The 25,816-nt window shown below is 45.1% G+C and overlaps 1 protein-coding gene across 1 annotated transcript; it reads left to right on the top strand.

The window, feature by feature from the left end:
- The first annotated feature begins 803 nt into the window (after positions 1 to 803).
- LOC142803070 (membrane metallo-endopeptidase-like 1) lies at positions 804 to 19,410 on the top strand. The gene is made up of 5 exons (XM_075888180.1): positions 804 to 1,079; positions 6,095 to 6,292; positions 10,868 to 11,097; positions 16,225 to 16,368; positions 19,060 to 19,410. The coding sequence occupies exons 1-5, from the start codon at positions 809 to 811 to the stop codon at positions 19,408 to 19,410; spliced, it is 1,194 nt and encodes a 397-aa protein (XP_075744295.1). The 5' UTR covers positions 804 to 808.
- Positions 19,411 to 25,816: the final 6,406 nt, after the last annotated feature.

Raw genomic sequence — 25,816 nt, 5'->3', positions numbered from 1 at the left:
TGTGAAAAAATAATGAAGCCAGGAATTTTTTGTAAGTGTCCCTGCAATAAGAAACAAAAAAGTGCCGCCATATCCACGAAGTGAATGATGATGAGTGGGCGAAGCTCCGGAGGTAAACCTGGTAAATCATGAATCCTCTGTACATTTTGCCCACTCGATTTTATTACATCGCTCCCCCTAGCGTACGTCGCCGCACTAAATCGAACGATTGCCTTCAACCAATGACACGCGCCATATGTGACATCATTCCTATTTTATAAGATCTCGCGTCTTTCCTCAACTACAAGTACCGCTTTCTAGTTTATAACATCTTGCATCTTTTCATCATCAGCTACAAGTACCACCATCTAGTAAACACTACAAGAACTAAACGAGAGGTGGCTACATACAGGAAACGGTACCGCCATCTAGTGAACACTGCAAGAACTAAACTAGAGGTGGCTACATACAGGGGATGGTACCGCCATCTAGTGAACACCTCAAGAACTAAACTAGAGGTGGCTACATACAGGAGACGGTACCGCCATCTAGTGAACACTGCAAGAACTAAACTAGAGGTGGCTACATACAGCCTACAGGGGACGCACAGCCCACGCCCTAAGGAGCTTCGCCCCTAAAAAAGCGCAGCAGCAATGAAATGCGAGCATAAACACGACATGATTTATTTGAATGAGGTGTGCCAACATCATTAAAAGCCGATAGCATTGTTGTCGAAAATAACTTTGGAATAATTTCGACAACGACATTCACGTTTTACTTGATCGGGATATTTTCACCCATCTTTGTTATTTTAGATCTGTGGGAATCGATGGTCGCGACGTACACGAATGGCACCTACAACGGTGGCGACGACATCGTCTTCAACGAGTCCACGACTCTCATCCTCCAAAACTTAGTAAATTCCGTAGGACCAGAAGGACTGCGTCACCTGGTTGCCTGGAGCGTCTTCCGTCAGGGAGTGGAGACGGCGCTGCCAAGCAGACCGGCAGCGGAGCCTAACAGAACTCTCGAAGAAGTCTGTTACGGCCACGTTAAAAGCGTCATGGAGACAGCGCTTTCGAGTCGATACCTAGGCGCCGGTAAGTGTACCTTGTGCGATGTCACATGTCTGATTACTCGCTACAGTGCTTAAAGCATCATACTACTATTAACACCGACTACGTACTGTCTAGCGCGAATGGAAGGTTATCGTGCAAGCATCGACCAGCCTTGCACCCCCAGGCCTGGTGGTGCGTTTCGGAGCAGTGAAAATTGACATTCTGTAATTTTATGTCCCTCGTTGGCTCTTTCATTCTACAGCGATAACCTCTATGGCGAACACTTCAACCTTTTCCTCTGTTTTAGGAGTAAAAAAAAAAGCCAAGACCCCTTCTCGAAATGTGGGCTCCAACACACACCCTCTGTTCACGAATTTCTCATCGCAAGCTTCCATCTTCCCTTCTTGCCTTTCTTTTTGAATTATTTCAAATCACTACTAGGGCAGTGGGTATTTCCAAAAAATTGAAAGACGCTTTTCAAATTCCAAAGTTTGTTCGGCGAAAGCCTGTGGCTATTCGACTCACAGTGCCGTGTGTTTCATTTTTGAGAGGGGGGGTGGGTCTTCTTTTTTAATTCTCTGAGCAATCACGTCATTGAAGAAAAAGTGTAAGTGGGCAACGCCACAGCTGGGGTGGCCTAACTGTTGCTATGCGCCGCTGTGCCATCACGCGATTGCTGAGTTAATGAGCACAGCAGGCACCATTCCAAGGCTCGGACGGAGAGACAGACGGGGGTTGAAATGATTCTGAAATGAAAATAAGATAAAAGTGAGCTCCGTAACTGTCTCTCAGGGGGAGGACACGTAAACAGTACCTCACGAGGGATGGAGGTAAAGAGGTAATAAAAGGATATAGAGGGTCAAAAGGTATAGAGATAGAGAGAGGAGCAGGACATTATAAGGCCCTCGCTTTGTAGGTGAGACGAGAGGTCCCTTATGTACGGCTAAGACAACTTTGCCAACGAAGGGCCTTGCATGTTCACGACAGTGCGTAAATACTTTCATTCGTTGGCGATTGTTTCCTTTATTCATGAATGTTCTGCCATTATTACCTTAGCGATTTTGTCGCAAGCAACCATCATCATTGGGACTAAGGTGGTGATATGTGCATTCCCCTTTTCTAAGGTCAGCGTCCTTGCTAATGCTCTGGCAGATAATGATGATGATTTTTGCCACACATGCTTTCGACGGAAGCCGAATGTAATCTTTCTACATGGAAGGCCTTCATTTTAAAGGGCAGCTCACCATTTTCTCAAAGTACCACGAACAAGCACAACAGCCTCGCCTGATATTGTTTTTTTTTTTTGTTTTGCCTTGCATGCTTTTGTGATGCAGACAGTAGTTCCCGTGACGCCGACGGTGTGCATACTCTCGATTGGCCTATATAAGCGAAATACCAAATGTTACTTGTCTCCTGTACTGCTTTGCCATGCAGCCACCCATCCGTTCTTACTTGTCTCGCGTGAACATCATGCGCAATCAACCGATCAAACTTCATTTTGTGTGTTATAGGGTCTGATGGGGCGAGAGCACCACGCTCTTGGAGTGAATGGACACAGAAGACGCGGTCAGAAAGATCCAAGCCATACACATTTGTTTAACTACTTTTAGAATGATGATAATGTCAGCCGAATGATTACAATATCACTAGTGATCCATGCGCTAAACAACCTGACACACAACAAAACACAACAAACAAACAACCTTAGACACAGCATTCAACAACATGACAAGCAAGGCGGTGTCGCTAACACCTGGCTCACCACAAGGGCCCCGGCAGATGGCCCGCGGTGCCGTGCACTGGGGTCTTACTACGAGAGACAACCGTTCATGCCAAGCGCCACCAGCCACAGAAGACCGTTCTTATCTCGGGCGCGGCCACCCAGGCCTTCCGGCAGGCGTCACTGCCAGCGCTACGCACTAACCATGATGATAAAACAAATGCTCGCGAGCATAACACCCTCTACCCCACGGTAGTTGTGAACCCGAAATGCGGCCTATGTGCGACATACCTGTGTCGTGAGGCGCATACAATTTCACGGGGGGTGTTAGCAGCCCCCACAGTGCTTTTAACTGCGCAAGCGGCGATAACGGCGTGCAGCCGAGAATTGCCAACTACTGGTGGTCTCTATCTTAGTGCTGACATTGTTCACTTCTTTTTAAAAACTAATGGGTGAGGAGGATCCATTGCGTGTGCGAAGGAGTAAAGAAAACCACCCTGCCCCCTCCGTCTTTGTTCGCGGGGTGGTGAGGGGCCCTTTAATACGGAATTTTAGTAAAAATTTAAAGCGGCGAGACTTTGATATTGATGGGGCATATTTCTGCAAATTGGCGCATCATAATTTTCTTGACCCTATTTAAATCGCTGAGTATTTATTTCACTGAGATATGAGATGAAATGAAATAAAATAGACGACTCGCCCGGCACACATTCTCCATTTTCTCCCTTTACTCGGTTTACTGCATCATTCAGTCTGTTCCTCCCAAACTTGATCTTTAGACTAATCGAGTGTCTTTTTTTATTGGATTGAATGAAAAGGGCACTCGCTATTTAGAAAGCTTTTCCGAGTGAGTGAGTGAGTGAGTGAGTGAGTGAGTGAGTGAGTGAGTGAGTGAGTGAGTGAGTGAGTGAGTGAGTGAGTGAGTGAGTGAGTGAGTGAGTGAGTGAGTGAGGGGGGGAGCCAAATAGCACATATCTTACCTCTAATGTATGTCCAGTCCTACAGATACTTTCTGTGTGAGGTATCAAATATATTCCTTTATTTTCCGCAAGCAACTGCTTGAGAAAGGATGCAGCTCATACCAGTAACATATATGTATTCGTTCTAATTTTGGATGATATTACTTTGCTGGTGTGCACACGTAAGAAAGTGGCGCCTTTAACGCCTGTCTCGGTTGCCAAGCGTCGTGTTAACATGGAACGCTGGTTGCCTGCAGCCATTATTTTTCTTTGTGGTGCGACAAGTGTGCCATACCCACAGAAGATTAAAAGGAAAATTCTGGAGTGGAAGCTTACGCAAGGTCTAGCCAGCAAAAGAAAAGCTAGAGTTCTTGCCTCCTAAAAATCTAGGAAACGTGCTCTCTTCATGTGTATGGACAAATAAAAACAGTTTTATCGGAGGTCAGACTAATGCCTACAGATGTTCCTCGACCAGAAATACCATGCCAGTTGGAAGGCCACCGATGCCAGCCAAACACTCCATGGGGAGGAGGGGAGTGAGTGGTTAGTATAGTGAAAAGATTCGGGCGTGCCTTGAAAAGCGGATCTGTTTTACGTTTGCGCACCTACCTTGCTGGTACTCAAACAGAAATAAACTGGCTTTGATCAGTTAGTGTAAATGCTACGTAAATTATAAAATAAAACATATTTCTTCCCCACGAAAGTAGGTCACGAAGAAATGTATTGTACTGGTGACTTCATATCCAATATGATATTATCAGGACGTCGAATCTCACCAAGGAAAACTAGTAGCAAAAAGACGACCTCGGAGTAGTTATTGATCCCCCCCAAAATAAAAGTTGTCATGCCAAGCTCGTCGAGCAAAGGAAGAAACGCCGGTGCTTTATTGTGTCATTACTAACAAGGGGGGCCACAAGCATGGTTTCGAAATTGGGAAATAGTTTCCAATCAGGCCACTCTTTTTAAACATGTTCGACCATACCGGACTTATCCATGCAGGGGCAGAGTTGGCAGTTCCCCTCCAACTCTTCTTCTGGCTTCTTTGGTTTCTTTGTGGCTTCTTTTTTTTTTGCTCAGTCATTTGTAAGATGTTCCACTATCTTGTCGCAATGTTTTTTTGGAGAGGGTGGGGGGGGGGTTACTTCAGTTCTTCAGCTGATATAGTTACTTCATCAATGGTGTTTAGCAATCTAGTTTAGCAATCCTGCGGTAGTCATTCACTTTGTCGACGACTTTGACTAGCTGAGTGCTGAGTACAAACATGTGGGGGGGAATGAAAAACTGCAGCGATAATTATGCCCTGTCAAACAGGCATTTAACCAATACGAGTCTACTCTGAAGACAATGTTAAAAAATAAATATCAGCTTTTGTTTATAGCTGCGTATATTTTCGCTGCACAAAATGAGCCGACCTTTTTCAGGACACCTTCGTATTTTCAGAGACCTTCCTTTTTAATGATAGCTTGATATGTGGGGTTGAACGTCTCAAAACCGCCATACGATTATGAGATACGCTGTAGTGGAAGGCTGCGGAAATTTTGACCACCTGGGGTTCTTTAACGTGCACCCAAATCTGAGCACACGTGTCTACATTTCCGCCTTCATCGGAAATGAGTTGCCGCAGCCGGGGTTTGATCCCAAGACCTGCGGGTCAGCAGCCGAGTACCTTAGCCACAAGACAACCGTGGCCGGGCGACATTCTTTTCTAGAATCAAAGTTATTTTCAAAAAAGGAAAAATAATTAAATCTTCTCTTTTTTGAACACCCTCGCGAAACGTGCACTCCTTTTTTTTACAGGTAAAGAGCGGTTGCCGTGATGATTTTGCTTGTAAGCTCAGTAGCAACTGGCAATTTCACGTAGTATTACATCAAATCAAATCAAATCAAACTTAATTGTCTATTTGAGAAAAGAGAAAGAGGGTTGCGGGAAAAGGCTGCCTTACTGAAGCTTCACTAAGCCCCGCCCCTTTGTGTCACAGTTCGACAGTGTGCAGCACTGAATAAAAGTACATGGCATGCTAACAATATTCCAACGCACTTTGCATAAGTATAGATACAACAGCGTAAGGGTCCATAAGGTAAATGAATTTATTTCATGAATGTAACTACGCAACGCCATGACATCAATAAGATATACACAAAATAATTTAGAAAGAACAAATATGTGGCAATGAACAATCACAACCAAATAAAAAAACGAAAAATAATGGCCACAATGAACTCAAAATAAACAAGTAAACGCATATGTAGATGTGGTACATGCTCGCATATTGATGTTCTGGTCTACCGCCATAGCTTTCCCTTCCATGCCAAGAATAGTTGTCCGCTAGTGCAGTTTCTTCTCTCTTTGCTCTTACTGACAATTCTCTTCCCTACAGTTGCCAGCGTTGATACTCTTCGTCAAACACAAGAATTGGTTCGAAGGATCACCGCGGCGCTTCGGCGTTCTCTGGAGACGTGCCATTGGCTCGAAGGAAATTCCCGAACGGTGGCTCTCAAGAAGCTCGACAGAATGACAGCAAACGTTGGTTATCCGGATGAACTGGGCAATGAGACAATGTTGGAGGAGTACTACCGTGAGTACATTGCTTTCGAAGTTCCCGCTGTGGCTTATCATTACAAACTTGCCAATAGAACCCGTAGGATATGTGTAACTTCGTATATTAGTCAAGATAAGTTTTTCAGTGAAAATGAACAATCCTTGTTTGAGTGAATAAAAAAAACAAAATGCTCAATTTCATATCATCTGCTTGGTAATCGTATAACTGCTCATATGAGCACTTTTGTTTTGAAGAGAATGGCATTTGTGCATGTTCCTAAGGACTCAGCCTCTTTACGTATTGATGGAGCCCTATGACAACAGAAAGGGAACAGACGCATTTACAAGCTGTATAGAGAACCGGTTGAGCCGCCATCCCCCACTCTTTTTCTACACCCTTTTCAACAACCTCCACGCCCTCACAATTGTGCCTGATGACGTAGAACGCTAACACACGTGGATTTTGAACAGTGTTTGTTTGCCATTCCTCACATCACTCCGAAGTTGTTTATTCTAGAATGATTCAAGTTTCTTCCGGAGCCTCGTTTACAGGGGGAAGGACGGGTGTGGCTGCCATTTAAAAAAATCATCAGCCTCAAAATTCCCCTCCTCCCTTCAGTGCTTCCAGCTGGTGTTCGCACTACCCACTCACCTCATTCCTAGCCGAAGGCTAGAGTAGCAAAACGTGCCTACATCTGAAGTGTGATAGCAAGTAACTTGTTTCAATTCTTCCAGTTGATTACTATTAGAAAACCTATTAAACAAATGAGGAGGAAGCATCTGGGTACCAATTAACTATTTTAAGCGGTTATGGGGCTCCTGTGATAAAAATTAGGGGCCCTTAAGCTTCGTCTTTAAGAGTTGAATGCGGTAGCGATATTTTGTCCCTAGTGCATTCTTTTCTTTTAGCTTTCTTCTCTACACATTGCAAATAAAGTGCAACTCGTAATTATTTTATTCATAGTTGCATTTCGGTGTCATTCGTATTAATTACTCAAGCAATTTCATATGAGGAGTATATGTTTATGTATCTGGGGAGTTTGTATTACTGGTATTTTCCCTACTTCAGAAAATGTCTACTTTCATAAGACATATTATTATTGCTGCAACACAAGTAATACTGTAATATCTCATACTCTTTTCGCTTAGTTTTGTTTAAGGAAACTGTGTTAACTCATACTTTGGTTGCAATGTCGCTTGAAATGTTCGAGCATTATGAAATGCCGGGTGTGTTTGAATTACAGATGTAGTTATTTTGCACATTCATTTACTTTCGTAGGACATGAATATTGTGGCCATGAAGATATTGCTGTACCATCTTAGATATTTTTTCTCTGAGTTGTGTTTGTCTTCAAACTGTGTTGCGCTGTGTTATTCATAGTTCTGATCTCCCTATGTAATGCCTTCGGGCCTTAGCATACTTGAATTATTAACAAAACAAACAGCTTAGTACATGCTCTTTATTGTACGATGTTTTTAGAGAAGTTTAATATGTGGATTATTACAATATGATCAAGAAATTGAAAGTGACTTGCGTCATTTAAACTTTTGCATATGACTTCATGCTGTGCAATATGTAGCATGTTTTTAACTACGAGTACGTACGCACGTCACGTGTTTTTCAGCTTGCTATGTACCTGCTACCTGGTCTTAAGCGAATACGTGCGATAGCGTGAGCGTTTTCTAATGGGCCTTAAACCATGAAGTCGTTACGATAATCGCATGTTCTGACGCCCGATCACATGTACCATGCAATATAATAGGGATATCACGTGTTGTATAGTAAAGCCTGTATACAGGAAGCGTGTATTTTTTGAAGCATGAAAGTTTTTTTTTTACTTTAACTAGATTTCTAAGCAGAGGAAGTTATTTTCACTCCATTCCCAAGCGAAGATGTGGCTGTGTGGTAGAACTTGCTTGACACGAAACGGGCCTAGGCGCGATCCTCCCTCAGATCCCGAAATTTTCTCACTCATTTCATTTGCATTTTTTTTTCGATTTTTCAGAGACGGCACAAAATAACTTTAGGCTCACAACTAATGATACCAACACTGACGCTGACACCGGGATTTGCGCCACACGAGATATTTAATGCTGTCGAATTAGTAATAACTACTATATTCAAACGAGTCAGCAACCCCTCCCCAACCTGTCCGGTTGTACATCGGATGACCACTTCCTGCTCCTAAAGTGAGAAGCGGGATCCGACCCTGCATACCAATCATTTGAGTATGTTGTGTGTGTGTGTGTGTGTGTGTGTGTGTGTGTGTGTGTGTGTGTGTGTGTGTGTGTGTGTGTGTGTGTGTGCGTGTGTGCGTGTGTGTGTGCTTGTGCGTGTGTGTGCTTGTGTGTGTGTGTGTGTGTGCTTGTGCGTGTGTGTGCTTGTGCGTGTGTGTGCTTGTGCGTGTGTGTGTGCGTGTGTGTGTGTGCGTGTGCGTGTGCGTGTGTGCGTGTGTGTGTGTGTGTGTGCGCACGCACCCGCTCTGAATAATTTGAAGGAGAAAGAGGGCACGCGAAACCTCTAACCCGAATACTCCTGGCTTCACCGCCGCACTTGGTAGACGTGGGTTGTCGACAAACAATTTTCGGTTACACGAGCTTTCATTATGAACGTTTTTACGCAAAAATCTAGTGTAGCTATCTTTGAGGGTTTTTTTCCTGATTTTCTCATTTTTGCTTGGATAACCTCGCACATATTCTGCCATTGCGTTAGGCTGAGCTGTTTCATTCGCGGTTGAGAAACTGTCTCGGCATTTTTGATCTCCACCTAATTATGCTGCATGATTCACCACCTCCCCTACCTTGACGTCTGCAGCGTTGTTATGAGCGATAGAAACGGCAGCCTTCTGTATTCTTCTTTCTATTTGTTTTTACTTGATAAATCAAGGCCAAACCATAGAAGCGCGAAAATGCACGTGACAGCTACGAGCGACGCGATAGCCGAAGATCCTGCCAACAGTCGCTTGCGCGAGTAAACCTCAATTACCCGATGGCTTCGGCGAGTGAATTCCACTGTTGCTGGCATGATGCCGTCTACGAGTACCAAAAGTCCCACGTAGTCAGAGGAATTGATTTGATTGATATGTGGGGTTTAACGTCCCAAAACCACTCTATGATTATGAGAGACGCCGTAGTGGAGGGCTCCGGAAATTTAGACCACCTGGGGTTCTTTAACGTGCACCCAAATCTGAGCACACGGGCCTACAACATTTCCGCCTCCATCGGAAATGCAGCCGCCGCAGCCGGGAATCGAACCCGCGACCTGCGGGTCAGCAGCCGAGTACCTTAGCCACTAGACCACCGCGGCGGGGCGTAGTCAGAGGAAGGTAAATATAGAATATGTTGTTGCATAATGGTACGGAAGATGTTTCTTCGTGGCTTGCAGCACTTTTTTATATGCACGTGGATAAACATTAGGTTATTTCTTCGTTGTGTACCCGTCACTCGTGTGGAGAGGATGTCATGGTTCCACGGCTCATCGGCACATGGAGACAATCAGCAGCACCTTTCTGATGTGTATCTTGTTTCGGTGTTTCGCTATTGGCGGCAATTGGCTACCTTAGCAGAGCACTTCCGGGTGATGGGCGATGGTTTCCACATCTGAAAAATCGAGCGAGGGTGCGTCAACTATCAGCTGGCACGCCGCGCGAATGGCCTGTTTCGTCGCTCAAGGCATCGTTCGTCACTGTCGCGTGCATTTTCGCGCTTATACGGTTTGGCGTTTATAGGCTTCATTTACAATCCCAAGGCTGCACGCAGAGTTCTCAGGACTGTATGACACGTGAATTTCTCGTCGTCAGCGTGCACTCATTCTTAATATTTAGTAACTACTCTATGAATTCCCTCATAATTCCTGTTTTCGGAATGTAAAAAACAGCCTCCTTCACGTATTCGTGATTCTTCAGTGTTGTAGCACAATCAGTTACATGGGTACTGCGCGTAACGAGGCTTCCAAGTCGTGAAGGAGGTCTTTATAATTTCTTCTCCTGTGTTGATTTTTTGGAAAGTCTTTCCTGTATATAGACATCATGCTGCACCTGTTCTGTCTATCGTGCACGGTTAGCTCGCGATAAACAAGGTGGTAGTGGGAAAACTGAGTGTTTTCCTCTTTACTACTGTTGTAATAGATGTTATGTGGGCCTGCCAATGCTGCAATGTGTCTGTAATCTTCTGTTCTGCTGTGACCATCACCGTTTAAATGTGCGAAGTGAACTGTTCTACCTGCTTATCTATACCTATGAGTAGCCCGCATACTGATCAATTAAGCTTCACTGAATATCCCGCAATTCGTATCTTGATGGGCCCTCCAAGTGCAAAATGCTTTCAGTGTTTTTAATGGCTCGCATGACGGATCTGCGTAAACCAGTCCTCACATATACGGGACAAGTTAGGACGGACCAGAAAAAGTAAAAGGTGCGCTTTGTGTTTTTATTTCTTGTAGGGTTTAGTACAGCGCCCCGGAATATTTATTCTGCACGTATATCAATAACCGAGCCTCCTTCGCATAGATGCACGCGCCCTTCTAATGATATGATAGAAATATTTCTGAGGACACCGTTGTAGCCCTCACGATGCGGTTGGAATTTATCGGTTGTCTTGTGTCGTCTTTCAGGCACATTCAATGACTCCACGGATCGTTTCTTCTCAACGTGGCTAGGAGCCCGCGTGGCATATCAGCACAGGCTGCTCACCGACAGAGAAACCTATCTCTTCAACTCGGTAGCAGCGAATGCTTTCTACACCAGACTTGCGAACAGAATCCTTATACCGGCCGCGATACTGCAGCCTGAAATCTATTTCCCGGATGGACCTCTGTCAGGCGCCTATGGAAGCTTGGGCCAGGTAATTTGCGCCGGCTTAAGAGATTGACTATTTTAATATTTAAAGTAGCACTGGTAGCGGTAACGTACTTCTGTCTTCTTCAATGGCATTGAAAGCTGATGTCGCAACCAATCTTGATGATCTTACCCATAGTCCAAAACTAATGCATCAAATTACCCTCATATAATTTATGTTACATCTGCAGCTCCCGAAATACAGGAAATGCTCGGACAATTACGAGGACTGCGCATAGCGCACTCAAGACACTGACACAAATGCTTGGTGCTCTACGATTCTAGGTTCATTTCTCTGGAAATTGCAGAGAAATGAACAGCGAGAAGAAACAAACAATAGACCAAGGGAGAGGACACAGACAAGCATTCGTCCGCCACGGTGAATAACTGGTGCTGGGCTTCTCACCAGAAGGTCGTCGGTTCGATCTCAGCCGCGGCAGTTGCATTTCAATGGAGGCACAATGGTGGACAGCCGTAGACTGCGCGATGTCACTGCGTGTTAACGAACACCAGGTGCTCGAAATTTCTGGAGCTCTCGACTTCAGCGTTTCTCGTAATGATAGCGTTGTTGCAGGGCGCGACGCCAAAGATATTATGATTACAAGAAAGCGCTTGTCTTCGTCCCCGCGCTTCGTTTGGGATTTATTCTTCAATCTGTCAATTACTTGTACAAGTGATTACGAACCAGCCCAAACGGGACAGTTTCTGTTCCAAGTTAGGAAGTGTGCTTTAAAATTAGTCTTCTGAACATATACAATTCACTTTAATTGTTCATTTCATCTCCGCATCCTCATGGATTTCGTCACTGCATCGCACAGAGAAGTATCGTGTTATTGTCCAGGTTACCATGATATAGTAAACCACTTCCAATTGATCAAGTCGAAGGAATAGTACAGGAGAATGTCGCAAAGCGGAATGTCTGAAAAGGATACTAGTGCGATTCGATGTTCAAGAAGCAGCGCGTGAAAACCACGTTCACGCGAATGTGTCCATGTGAACCTGTTCACGCGAATAAGAACACAAGCCCTACACTCTAACTAATGGCACTTCTACGTGTGCCTTTTTTATGCACCAGGGAACGTGTTTTGGGGGCGAAGCTCCCTATGCCGTGGGTCGGGCGTCCGCGATGTATGTAGTTGTAGCAGGTAGCCACCTCCATGGCCAGTCTAGAGGAGCGGCACGCGCGCACCCTTTTCAATGGAAGAGGAAACCAGTGCACGCTAATCATATATAAAAAGACTGTTGTTTCTGACTAAACACCTTACAAAGACAAGTATTGGTTACTTAATCGTCAATAAATTTTGCCTTGAATTTGATGCTTACTAAAAAAAACTAGTATCAGAAGGACGCACTTTGAGCACTATCTGACCAGAAAGGGTTGCCACGTTAAACTCGCGGGTCCTAACCTCCTTGAATTTAGCAAAGTTTAGCGAGGGTTTGGCCACAGTGCCATGAATATAGTGAACTAGTATATAGCCATGAACTAGAGGTGATGAAATGTGGGAAGTAGACACAACGCACAGGCCGTAAGAAAGTGCGGATGTGCCCCATCTCGTTTAGTCCAAGGAATGTCCGCTTGGTGGCAGTACTTCTATGTGCTAAATATAGGATGAAAATATGCGAGTATTCGGTACTTGGAGTGATCACTAAATGGACGGGCGGACAGACATACAGATGCACGCACGCACGGACGCACAGATAGATGGACGGATGCATGAACGCAGGAACGGATGCGTGGACGGATATATGGATTAACGCAGGGATGGATGCACGGATGGACGCAAAGACGGATGCACGGATGGACGGATGAATGCAAGGACGAACGGATGGTCGCACGGACGATCGCACAGATGGACGCGCGGATAGACGGACGCTTCGCCCCTCTCATCATCATGCACTTCATGGATATGCTGTGATTTTTTTCTCGCGCGCTGCTTCATTATTATCTGGGCTCACTAACTGACTGATTATTACATGTTGTACAATGCGTGAAGTTATTCTGCAAGGAGGTGACAGGTCTTTTTCGTAGAGGAAAATACACGCTGCAACGGCGATTTCATATGCGCGAAGCAGTTCGGCAAAACTTGCTATTGAGAAATCATGTCACAAATCTGAAAAATACAGTGTACGCGTTAAATTACCTCAAATGTTACCGCAGTTTACTACAAGACGAGGCATATTTGTGTAATCTCTTTAAGAGGTAATACATGAATAAACAGCCCACAAAAGCTTATATTAACATGTAAAATGCTATGTTGATGTCTTTTACGCAACATTATAAGCCACGAGAATGTAATGTAAGGCTAAAACGGGATGCTTTGTATTATTACACTGTAATCTTGGCAGTGGTGTGCCGCTAGGTTATCATGAATTGTTACGTAGAATTGCAAAAAAAAGCTTCGCTGTTTGAGCACCTTCGCCTGCTACTGATTTGATAGAAAGGTTAGTGAACTTGTGTTTCAGTGCTTGTTATTATTAGGGGTGTTCTGAGCTATTCGCGCTGCCTTTATTATTATTGTTAGTATAGCGGCACCGTCACTTAGTATTGTGCAAAACAACTTCGAGACCAACACAGACCCTCACATTATCAGTCAACTTGCGTTCTTTTTGTGCTTGATTTTTTGACGTGCTTTGCCGGGATGCCCTCCTAGTCATTGAAATACGCACTTGTTTTCCTTGTGTAGGAGATTCGAGCGTTCATTACAAAAGCGTTGGCATGTTCACGTCACGCGACAGAGAAAGCCACGAAAACGGTACTATAAGCTCGTTCTTCCTTTATTCCCTTAACACAGCGAAATCTTTAATATTCATGACGAACTTACCCTCAGAACCGCTTATAAACGGTTCTGAACCACTTATCAGGCTTGCTGAGAAAACACATCCCACTGAAAGCGGACTCAGTTGCGAACATCTTAGCCATATTTTGCAGTCACGTTGGGAATATATAAGGGTTCAGAAGCGAAACGCGATTTTTCTGATGAGGCGAAGTAATGTAAGAGAGGTGGACCAATTTTAAACGTTACATATTTAGAAAAATCAGCGTGCGTACGACAGAGACACTGCAGGCAGACACAGTACGAGTGCTGTGCTGCGTAATTCGGGTCCGCGCTGATTGTTACATCTCTCCGGTGCCCTCTTTTTCATTTAAAGACCGGCGCTCACTTTCTTTGCAGCTGCCGGTGCTGCTTTCTGACGTCGAACAGCAGGAAGCATATCATTTATTGGTTAGTATCCAACATAAACTGTGGCGTTGAGGTCTTCTTCTTGGCATGGCGGGCCACCACATGCCGGCATCGAGCGAGAGAGAGAGAGAAGAAGAAAATATAAAAATTTGTTTTTCTGCCTTCTGTCTTCGGGGCACGGCTCAGCGCCTTTGGAGGTGGGGAATGGGGAAATAAAGCTAAAAAAAAGATATTCATTTTAGCCCCACTCGTGCATGGAATTGACAACGGGAATGAGTAATCGTGTTTCGTCACTTGCGATGAAAATCATCCCACGCGCTGACGTAATTTCCTCCCCCGTCCCCCGTGCGGTGCTTTCCTGCGTAGCTTCCGGCACTCTTATCGGAACGAAGAGAGAATTCGCTTGAAGGGACATTGAAAATAAATCATTTTCCTTTGTTTAATAATGAAGTACAATTCCACAATCCTGAAACGCCACTCCTACCATGAGACAACGATTTGTAAGAAAAAAACGTGTGAAAAGAAAATACGGTGGAGACACCACCTTAAGGTTCCAGCACCAAACACCATGACGTAATCGATCTTGACAGCGCCTACTAGGTTTTACGTGGTTCATAATGGGCAAAAATAAAATGCACTATCATCTGTGGAGACCATAGAACAGAGGCGTAGGGAGAGGTGTTTTGAGGTTGGGTCACTTCCTTATTTAGGGGTTGTGGTACCCCTTACAATTGTAACTCTTCGCTCTGTGTGCCATGGCAAAAAAAAGGGAAGGAGGGGACGTACGAACCTGATGTGCCATCCCTTGTTCACGCCATTGCCACACCTTACGTGAAAAAGATTCAGAAAATTTGTTCGAGCCAATGTCACGACATTACGGAAGATACGTTTTGAAAGTTGTGACATCATGCATGGCGATTTCGGCACTAAGTTTACAAATGAAACTTCCACCTTGGTTTCCTCCTCTAATAATGACGTTGTGATACTGAAAGTTGTGACATTAGAGTTTTCAGAGTACAGCTGAATAATCTAAAGCATGATAATGTTTTACTTAACGTTCCTTTAAAGCGGGCGACGAATTCCTGCAGCTCCACTCGTTGTTGACTGGTTCAATAAATTTTTGAGGCTAACGATTTCGTGGAATATAAACTGCGATGCTTGTGCCATTCTACGACTACTGACCCTCGAAAAATGCTTGAGGACCGCTTCAGCAGCAGAAAACGCTTGTTCATGACTTGCAAGCAAGAGCGTGCGCGAGCTGCAATTAAGAACAAGGGCTCGCCTATTGACGCTTCATCACGAACGCGCAGTCGGAATGATAGTGACTGCTTGAGTGGACAAACGAATTTGCACTGAAGAAAGCAGGAGCTTATATGTCTATATATCGTTACCAAACACACAAATCTTGGTGCAACGCTCTCACCGGGGGACCGAATAGTCCACCTAGTTGTCGCCGTAGTACGTCAATAAAATGCGCGTTCGTTGTGCTATTTTTTTATTGTTGCTTCCCAGATACGAAGTAGCCTAATAAGCAGGTTTTACCTATTCGCCAGACTGCATCTGAACTCGTTTGTCTGGCGTGCCTACCGAAATACTTCGTCTGAGGCTCTTCAGAATAAAGGAATGAAAAGACTGACTGTGTATATTTCTTTTGGATGCATTTGTATTACACGTCTTCCAATTTTAGTATGCTGTTCGTTGATTGTACTGTGCCTTTGTCGGTTCCCAGAGAAAAGACATCAACACTTAAGCTTCCGTAAACGTGAAAGCTGTGGTGAACATTTGCACATTTGCAGAGTAAACGTCATTTCTTATTCGTGAGGGTAAAACAAGTACTAAGAGGTTGACTACAAACGCGGTAAAGTGAGACAAGAGTCTACTGACCACTGCAAACAATAGTGAGTTGCCTTGCTTGCAAATGCCTCTCTTTTCTCTTCTTACACGTTACGCAGGTTATCGGACACGAAATCATGCACGGCTTTGACGTCCAAGGCTTCAAATATGATGAAAATAATGAAGCTCGTAGCTGGGCAACGCCAGTAGCAATGGAGCACTACCTGAAGGAAGCGCTCTGTCTGCGGGAATCGCACAAGAGGGTATGAACGCACTGCGGCGCCTTTCTAGATTGTGGCATGTCACCAAGTGCCTATAGAGCGCCTTTAGAACACGGATCTGTTTGCCCGGGACCATGACTGTCACGCCACCTACCAAGTCCAGCTTAGGCAGTGTAGTGGTAACAGTGCTCGGCAGCTGACCCGAAGGTTGCGGGTTCGATACCTGCCGCATTTTGATTGAGGCTGGAGGCCCGTGTACTGAGCGACATCAGTGCACGTTGGAGAACATTGCATGGTCGAAACTTTGTGAGCCCATCACTGCTGCGTCCCTCGCAATGGCATCGTAGCTTTGAGACGTAAATGCTCGCATGTTATTATTACCACCTCTCAACTATCAGGCGGGGAACGAGAAGCAATAAAACCGTGTTACAATTTTAAATGCAAAGCTGTTCCCGTCATCTAAAGATTTTTTCTCCACTCAAATTTTGAATGATCAAATATGCTTTTTGCCGTCATTCTTTTACCGTTTTCTTCATTCAGCAGCCCCATCGCCATTTTTTTTACAATTCTAATACTTATAGAAACATTGATAGCCGTACACGAAGCGAAGTTTTCTGACCTATCCGAATTGAAAACCTCGACGCATATCTGAAACCAAATCGAATAAGGATGAAATGTTTAAAACGCACTTCATGACTCCTAAGTGTGCACGTGTGGAACACTATCACAAGAGCTATCTAAGGCGACTTGTGATACCAGACTTACTACAGATGGACCTGAAGCTCGGCGCCCTTCTGGTTAGTTGCTTGCAGTTCGGGACTGGGTCTCAGCGCTTAGTGTATCTTCAAAGGTCTCCGAATAACGACCATCTTAGTACCAGCCTTGTAGACACCCACATAGCGAAAGATCCCTTCCTTTCTTCCTATTTCCCTGTATCTATCATTCTACCTTTCTTGTCTTTTTTCCCTGCTTGCTTGCTCTTGCATATTTCCTTGCATTATTACTGTTTATTTCTTGCAAGCCTGTGCGTGGAGGCACCTGGTGCGTTTTCAAAGCCACGTAAGACAGTGGACTTCCCACCTTCAAACTAACACAGACGCCGGTATATAAGACACACTTCCTCACGGACGATGCTATGCTCGTTGACTCTGCAAGTCATGATTAGATGTACCTGTTTTGTGTACCGGTGTCTGCATTTTGTGTATCATTACTTGCTTATCGGGAGTTCTTAGTACTTTACTGATGTTGGCGAGGTCATACAACCAACTTCCAACACACACCTAAACACTATAGCCTGCCAGAGGTGAAGGCGTAGGACGCGCGTATAACTTCCCCACCCTTGACCCCCGAAACCTTTTGATTGTCAAGGGGTCGTGACATGGATGAAAGAAGCATACTACTTACAAGGTGAAACTGTTTATTCGGCCAAACTTGTGGCCCATAAACTGAAAGTCTGATTACAGCCACGCCCATTGTCACTGCTAGCGGCGAACAGAGCTTCGGCCATCGATCAACTGACAAGTGGTCAGGCACGTCGCATTTACGCACTTGTCGTCAAATTTCAAGCGTATACGCCGACGTAGGTTCCAGAATGACGCAATGTTCGAGAGGTGGACGTAATCTTAACAAAGTCATCTACTGCCGTCCCGAAGCTTCTCGAACACTGCTGGCGTGGCTTGCGCTGAGAATCACTGGCAGTGAAACGGGGCGATAACAAAGTTTGAAGAGTGAATGAGGCAATATACACACGGATACATACAGACGTACACAGAGCATGGCTGAACATGCAACTTCCATGCCAAGTTAATCTCTGCCTATACTATTACACCTAAGCATATTTGTACATGCTAGTTAAAAAACCCAGAGTGGCAAAATTTATGGCGCTCCCCAGGCTCCTATCTACTCATCTTCAACATTTTTATTTATTTTGTCTGGATTCACGTTTATACTCACGTTTACTCACAAGTATGACCAAGTTTCATATCCTATCAATTTTTATTGATCATAGACGTGTATGACGGTGCCTTGACCTCCCACCACCAACTCTTCCGCGGAAGTTTTCAATAAATGCCCCGCCGCAGTGGTCTAGTGGCTAAGGTACTCGGCTGCTGACCCGCAGGTCCTGGCGGCGACGGCTGCATTTTCAATGGAGGCGAAAATTCTGTAGGCCCGTGCGCTCGAATTTGGGTGCACGTTAAAGAACCTCAGGTGGTCGAAATTTCCACAGCCCTCCACTACGGCGTCTTTCATAATCATATGATGGTTTTGGGACGTTATGCACCTCACATCAATAAAAGTTCTTGATAAATATATCTCATGTCGTCATCTTTTTCAAGAAGAATGTTCTTACTGGTTGCAACCACTCTTCCTCGGAGGTAATATCAAAACGCGCCCAGAAGAGCCCAATTACATGTGATATCAGTGTTAAAAAGCATAGACATTACGGACGAAAAAGCTAACTCTAGGCATACTCAAAAGTCGACTAACTCGGACTCGCTTAGACTCAGATCAAGCAGCGAGTAAGAGTGAGTGAGCCTGCGCGTGTTATATTTTGGCGAGTCACAGTCTGAATGAGTCCAGTTTACAAAAATTGTGGTAAGTGTGTGTTTGAGTGAGCCTTAGGCACGATGTAAATTTCATGAGTGAGTCTGAGTGAGCTCCGCAGTAGTAATTAATAATTACTACTGCACTTAACCGTCGTTAGCTGATTTGTTATGTGCTCCTGCATTGCAGGCGCAGATGCACATGGAACCACAGCCCCGGCAGGATAAGCTCAATGACACAGCCGACTCGGAGAACATAGCCGATCTCGGTGGGACTTTGATGGCGTTTGGCGCCTTTGACACGCTCGCGCGGTCGCAGCGTGACGTCGTCCTGCCGGCCGTTAGTTTGACCACTCGACAGCTGTTCTTCGTCTCCCAGTGCGCCAAGTGGTGTTACTATCCAGGCAGCAAGAGTGGTCGGCACGCCAGAGGCAGGTACCGCTGCGAGGTGCCGGCCATGAATATGGACGAGTTTTCCGAGGCGTTTCGCTGCAAGCCAGGCGATCGCATGTACCCCGTCAATAAATGCGAGTTATGGTGATCAATACCGCAAATATGCTGTCTGAACAAGGGGTGCCAATATAGCAACATCCTTCGCATACCCAGCTCAAATGACTCAAAGACGATGGCCACCCAGTGTTGCTATTCTGTGTCCTGCATCGAACGCTAATGAACCCCCACTGACTTTCAGTAATGTCGCTTTATAGAAAAGTGTGGCTAACTAACGCATTGCTTACTAAAATAACTCTAAGTATAAAAACGCTCACTTATTAACGTTTTCTAATGCAATCAGCATTGAAAAAATATTTAGGTAATTAGGTTTTCACAGGAAGGAAAAAAACACCGCCATGATGGGCTGTGCGCGGGAGTACAAAGGCTAAGAACGCAGCGTTGCCAGTGCATTTTCGATGGGACGCGCCAATTTGCACAGCCCAAGGAGGGCTATGGCGGCGCCCAGGGAGGCGTTTATGAAAAGGTGAGTATACGTGCAGCAATGCTTTCACTCGTATTTCTATGGCTTTCACTCTTAGACGTCAGTCAGCCAAGTCAAGTGAGCGTCGCTTTTTTTTTATGCTCTCCAAATGGTCGGATCCACGGTACGCGGGACCGCTACTCGCCTGCTCCATGATGAGCGTTACTTTTGTGTCACCTTTATACAATGACTAAGCAAAGTTTTCTTCATTAAGGGGAGAGTATATCCCATTGGACTTAATAATAGTGACAGTTGGCGCCAACGTCAATACAAACGGTGCCGAAAGTAACGTGACCTCAATGCACATTATCATCAAAGGCGTCATCATGCCGCCACAAGATCCCCGAAGCTCAAGATCACTGCTCACGTCGCACTATGCGTCTATTGAGAACGTCAAAGAAAACTTACTGGCGTCATGAATGACATTTACAATTAATCATCGAGTGACCACAGTATCAGAGTTTGCTTGGTGAACCAATTGCCCCAAACATTTCTATAATTCACGAGTGGTGTTACGACGACTGTGAAACGCTGTAAGCGCAACTTGCCGTGATGAGCCAATGCCACCTATATAATTTCAGGCGTGCTCGCCATTTCTCGAGAGGGCTTTGGTGTAACTTCGTTTATACCAGTGTGTTTAAGCTGCAAAGACGTGCCTACGCCTGATCTCGTCTCTCGACAGACATAAATTGCCAAGCCTGACGAACGTTTTCGTGGTGTGCTGGTGTGCTTGTCAGAGACTTTAGAAGACCTTGATTTTCTGTGTCCGTGAATAACTGCAGGGTGGATATGCGATGCACTTTCTACACTGTATATTCGGAATGTGTGAGCTGCAAATACAAACGGTTGGGCGATGCTGCGTGGCAAAGGGACCGAATCAGCGAGTGTTCTCGTTTCCTAACGACAACCGAAGAAAGAAATCGCAGCGTGTCGTTCGTCAAGCTGACGTCGACATCCGTTTTCTTCGTGACCCGACATGTACGCGCGTCTGTACTACATATTTCTGTCATTCTAATGGCCCTATCGTCATCATGTTCTGTTCTTGCTCGAAAATAAAAGTGTCTAGTGTGCTTCTGACTTACAGGCGTAGGCCCTGGCTATCAAACTATGAACGTGCGTGGCAGTACGCTCTCAGAACAGACGTTTTTCCTTGAGGGTCAGTAAACATTCTGCTATGCTGATTTGCGCAGCAGACTTCTTGTATTATTTCTGTTTACTTTTCTGACAAAAATGGATGGTATGCTGTTTCATTGGTCAGAGGATCGGTTTTGTGCATAGTATTTTCTCGCTGGTGTTCCAACCTCTTTATTGCGGTATTATAACTTTGTGCCAGTCTTACCAGCACCTTAGCCTAACATGTTTGCTTGTAATTTAGATGCTTGTGGAAACTTGTGGTAGAGCGCTTTCTTAAATAATTTTCAAGTGTATGAGCCAGTAGCCACGTATGATGTAATGCAGCTCAAGCGCAGCTTGAGTGAGAAGCTAGGCGGATCTGTGCAAATTCCGATTGATGTGTGTGTGTGTGTGTGTGTGCGTGTGCGTGCGTGTGTGTGTGTGTGTGTGTGTGTGTGTGTGCGTGCGTGCGTGTGTGTGTGTGTGTGTGTGTGTGTGTGTGTGTGTGTGTGTGTGTGTGTGTGTGTGTGTGTGTGTGTGTGTGTGTGTGAAAGAGAGAGAGAGAGAGAGAGTCGGCAGGCTCTTGAAACAGGGAATATATCGACGCAATTTCAGCGTACCCAAGGAGGCTTGGAAAAATTTCTGGAGTGGATATTTTTGCCAACGAGTGAAGCCTTGCCAACCATAAAATGGCGACTGTGGCAGCCGTCTTACCAGGGGAACGATGAGCTGCTGCCGTTCGGCGATTGAGAAGCAGCGTTCTCCTCGCAAGCCCAACGAGTTTTACGTGGCAACCTTTTCAGGCTAGAGAGTGTCGAAAGTGTGTCCTTGTGTTACCAGTTTTCATAGTAGGCCTTGAATTCAATGCAAATTTTCTTGGAGATTAAGCCACCGATACTAGTCTCTTTGGATTATTTCTTCGGAAACTACTATCTTTTCATTTATAATTAACGTAGCCTTTATACTAACAAATCAGAGCCACTTATTGTCTAAACAGGAACTACCAGAAAATAGCACGTTTCTGATGTCTTTGGAGGGCAAAATCTGGCTTCACTACTGCTGGCAAAGCATTTTGGGAGCTTCCACTCCAGAAATTCTTTTAAACATCCTTGAGTGTGCCTGCATATTCACTCGTGCACCATGGCGCGTAGCAGGTGCGTCAACTTGTAGGGGCTCAGAAACGCATTAAATGCGTTAAAAACGAGCAATTACACGCTTTCGCAGGCTACGGCGCACGCTGCCAATGCAGACGCTCCTGAGATCTTGAGCAGACGCTCCTGCCCAGACGCTCCTGAGATCACTCGGGCCTGCAGTTTAGCTAGCATAATGACGCTACAGGTGGCGCTAGTGATTAGCTAGGTCACTACGCTACTGTGCGTGCGGGCGCTCAAACTATCAGCCTAGCCACGGTTATAGTGTACTAGAATAAGGGGTAACGTGTTCAGGGAGGAGTCGTGGCTGCCGCACTTGTTATCGACAGCCGCGAGATGGCGCCACCTTAGTATGTGTTGTCATCTCACGCATGGGCTTTTATGCACTTCTGTGCTTTGATATTAGTAATAGCAGGAGTTTAACGTCCTAAAACCAGCATATGATTATGAGAGACGCCGTAGAAAAGTGCTCCGGAAATTCGACAACCTGGGGTGCTTTAACGCACCTCAGTATTTGCACCTCCGCCGAAAATGCAGCCGCCGTGGCCGAGATTCGATGCCGTGACATGCGCTTGCATACGTCGTGCTTAATAGTCTTTTGTTGAATTGCTGACACGTCCACGAAAAGCTTTCTGGGTGGGTGTCTTCATACTGCATTCGAAACAAAACAAGATGTCAAACCTTCAACGCATGGTCCGAATGCAGGTGTTGACTAACGACGGTGAAGCAGTCATCCCTGGGAAAACTACCTGTGATTTTTAAAGTTCGATTGGTGAATGAATAAAAATTAGGAAGATCGAGGTACCGAATGAGGTGTTCATAAAAGTGCCACCGTGATCGTGAACTGGCATTTCCATAGATTGGCGTCGAATTCAAACAGTGTTACTCACTGCAGTATGCGTGCTCGTAAATAAAAGGTTTCTTCTTACAGTCTGACACTGGTTCCAAGTGATGTTTCCTTTTGACTGTACAGTGCGATGTCCTGCACACAGCAGCAGTATTTCGGTCGGCGCGTAATTGTTTAAAGACCAAAGATTGTCAAAATTATTTCCAAGTCTTCAGCTACGGCGTGCCTCTCAATCAAATGGAAGTTTTGTCACCTTAGTTAACATATTTGAAATTGCATGATGCAACTATCGACAAGAATGGGGCCGCGCGCGTAACGAAGGAAGTCGATTAAACTGTCGCAGTGTGCAGACTACGACTCCATATAGCAGTAATATAACAAGAAACTTTCGGATTTATAGATGCTCCTTCGATACCTCAATCTCCCTAATTTTTTATTCGTTCACCAACCAAGCTTTAAAAACTGCAGGCAGTTTCCCCAGGGATGACTGCTTCGCCATCGTTTGTTAGTACCTGCATTTCGACCGTGTGTTGCAGCTTTTACATTTCGTTTTGTTTTGAATGCAGTACGAACAAACCCATTAGAAAGCTTTTCGCGGACGTGTCAGCAATCAAACACAAGACTATAAGGGCGGCGTATGCAAGCGCACATCACGGGATTGAATCCCGGCCGCGGCGGATGAATTTTCGGCAGAGGCGCAAATACTGAAGTGCGTGTACCTAGATTTACGTGCACGTTAAAGCACCCCAGGTGGCCGAATTTCTGGAGCACTTCTCTGCGGCGTCTCTCATAATTATAAGGTGGTTTCGGACGTTAAACCCTGCTATAACTAATATCAAAGCCCAGAAGTGCATAAAAGGCAAAGCGTGAGGTGACGGCCCATGCTAAGGTGGCGCCATCTCACCGCTGTCGACACCAACTGCGTCAGCTTCGGCTCCTCCCTGAACACTCTACCCCATATTCTAGTACACTATAACCGCGGTCAAGCGCCTGACTGCCGGTGGCCCTGCTCTGGCTTTGACTTAACGGAAGTAGACGACACAACGTCACGCACGCGTTCTTCCACGTCACGTCGTGACGCAGGCCCCGAGAAGGCAGAGCTTAGCCCCGAGCGTTCGAAGGAAGAGTTGAGGGTGAAAGGCGGAGCAGAGGAGGAGGGAATCCATTCAGTGCTCGTAGCTCCGTTAATAATGGGTGCTTCGATTGAATTATGGTGGCAATGATTTGCTCTAGTAGTGGTATAATCAAAAACAGAATATGAAAAGACCGTTTCAGGGACCCTTTATAACGCACACAAAAAAAATGAGAGCGAAGAGTAATGCGTCGGCCGCGGGCCGCGGATTTGAGATCCCTGCAATGCACTCTAAGTCCGTCATTATATATATCGGCAGTCATATTGGAATATAATGGTGTTCACGAATTTGAGTGACGCTTGCAATCACCTCCTTATACATAGCCCACCATCGCAGGCTTGGTGTAACCTGACAACCATTACAAGGTTTACAAAGTTTTGTAATCGTTGCAGAACAAAATGATGACTTATTTTCTGTAATTCCGCACATAATAATAGCCAGGTAAATTGGAAACCCACAATAAAGTTGACTTGCGCTGGCAATAAAATTCACTCTCGTAGACTCTCTGTACCCGCTAATGCGAAATATTCAGTATCATTACGATGATAAGTTCAATGACCTGCCCTAACGCTTTGCGTTAAACCATTGGGAAGTTTACGCTGTCGCGCATGTTTATGACCTTTATTTTTTGCATTCAAGTTTCGGCCTCGAGGATATGATCAATGCTCTGTTCAGACCGCGCCCCAATCTTTCAAGAGATTCACGATAGTTCAAGGTCATTTTGTAAAGTGTACGTGCAGGACGTGAGTAATCAGGTTTATTCGTTTATTTATTCACAATTTATTTTACTTGTTTTGTTAATCTCAATCGCACAAGCATTCCAGAGGGGAGTGCGTTACAACACATAGAAACTCAAAACAATGAAAATGTGTCATATTACACAATAAACAAAAGTACTTGATTGATTGATATGTGGAGTTTAACGTCCTAAAACCACCATCTGGTTATGAGAGACGCCTTAGTGGAGGGCTCAGGAAATTTTGACTACCTGGGGTTCTTTAACGTGCACCCAAAAATGAGCACACAGGCCTACAACATAAACAAAACTAAGCCAATTAAAATTTTGACTTGATGAACTCTAACGAAGCTTGAACTAGAATAACAGAAGTAGACTCAGAAAACGTGGTAAAATTTTACAGTACTAGCGGCGAAGTGTGAACGTAACAAAAAAAAGGCTGCAAAAAGCAAACAAAGCACAGAAAGAAGAAATAAAAAGCTTGCATCTCGACATGGGTCGAAAGAAGAAAGCTGTAAGATGTAAGAAGCCCGGCCGCGGTGGTCTAGTGGCTAAGGTACTCGGCTGCTGACCCGCAGGTCGCGGGATCGAATCCCGGCTGCGGCGGCTGATGTTAGGCGGAATTGCTGTGTAGGACCATGTGCTCAGATTTGGGTGCACGTTAAGGAACACGACTTGGTCGAAATTGAAAAGTTGGTCGAACAGAAGTTGGTCGAGTTGGCCCTCCACTACAGCGTCTCTCGTATTCATATGGTGGTTTTGGGATGTTAAACTCCACATACCAATCAATCAAGACGTAAGAATACATCAGGTGACCAGAGACAGCTATCACGAGGCAGGTGAGTGGATAATGAATGACAAAAAAGAGAGTGATAAGAGATGAAAACGATGTCACCCGGTATCTGGTTCCAATCGTTCGATGTAATCGTTATGAAGGAACAAGAGAGTGTGTTAGTTTTGCAAAAAGCACACGTAACCTTGTGTTTGTGATCAA

Source organism: Rhipicephalus microplus, chromosome 3 (genome assembly GCF_043290135.1).
Source record: "Rhipicephalus microplus isolate Deutch F79 chromosome 3, USDA_Rmic, whole genome shotgun sequence".
NCBI classification, from domain to species: Eukaryota; Metazoa; Arthropoda; class Arachnida; order Ixodida; family Ixodidae; genus Rhipicephalus; species Rhipicephalus microplus.
This window is presented reverse-complemented; position numbering and strand designations above follow the sequence as displayed.

Excerpts from the sequence above, each read along its gene's own strand:
- LOC142803070 (XM_075888180.1), top strand. The coding sequence starts at position 809 with ATGGTCGCGACGTACACGAATGGCACCTACAACGGTGGCGACGACATC. Across the intron at positions 1,080-6,094 it reads GAGTCGATACCTAGGCGCCG|TTGCCAGCGTTGATACTCTT; the intron begins GTAAGTGTACCT and ends TCTTCCCTACAG. Across the intron at positions 16,369-19,059 it reads TGCGGGAATCGCACAAGAGG|GCGCAGATGCACATGGAACC; the intron begins GTATGAACGCAC and ends CCTGCATTGCAG.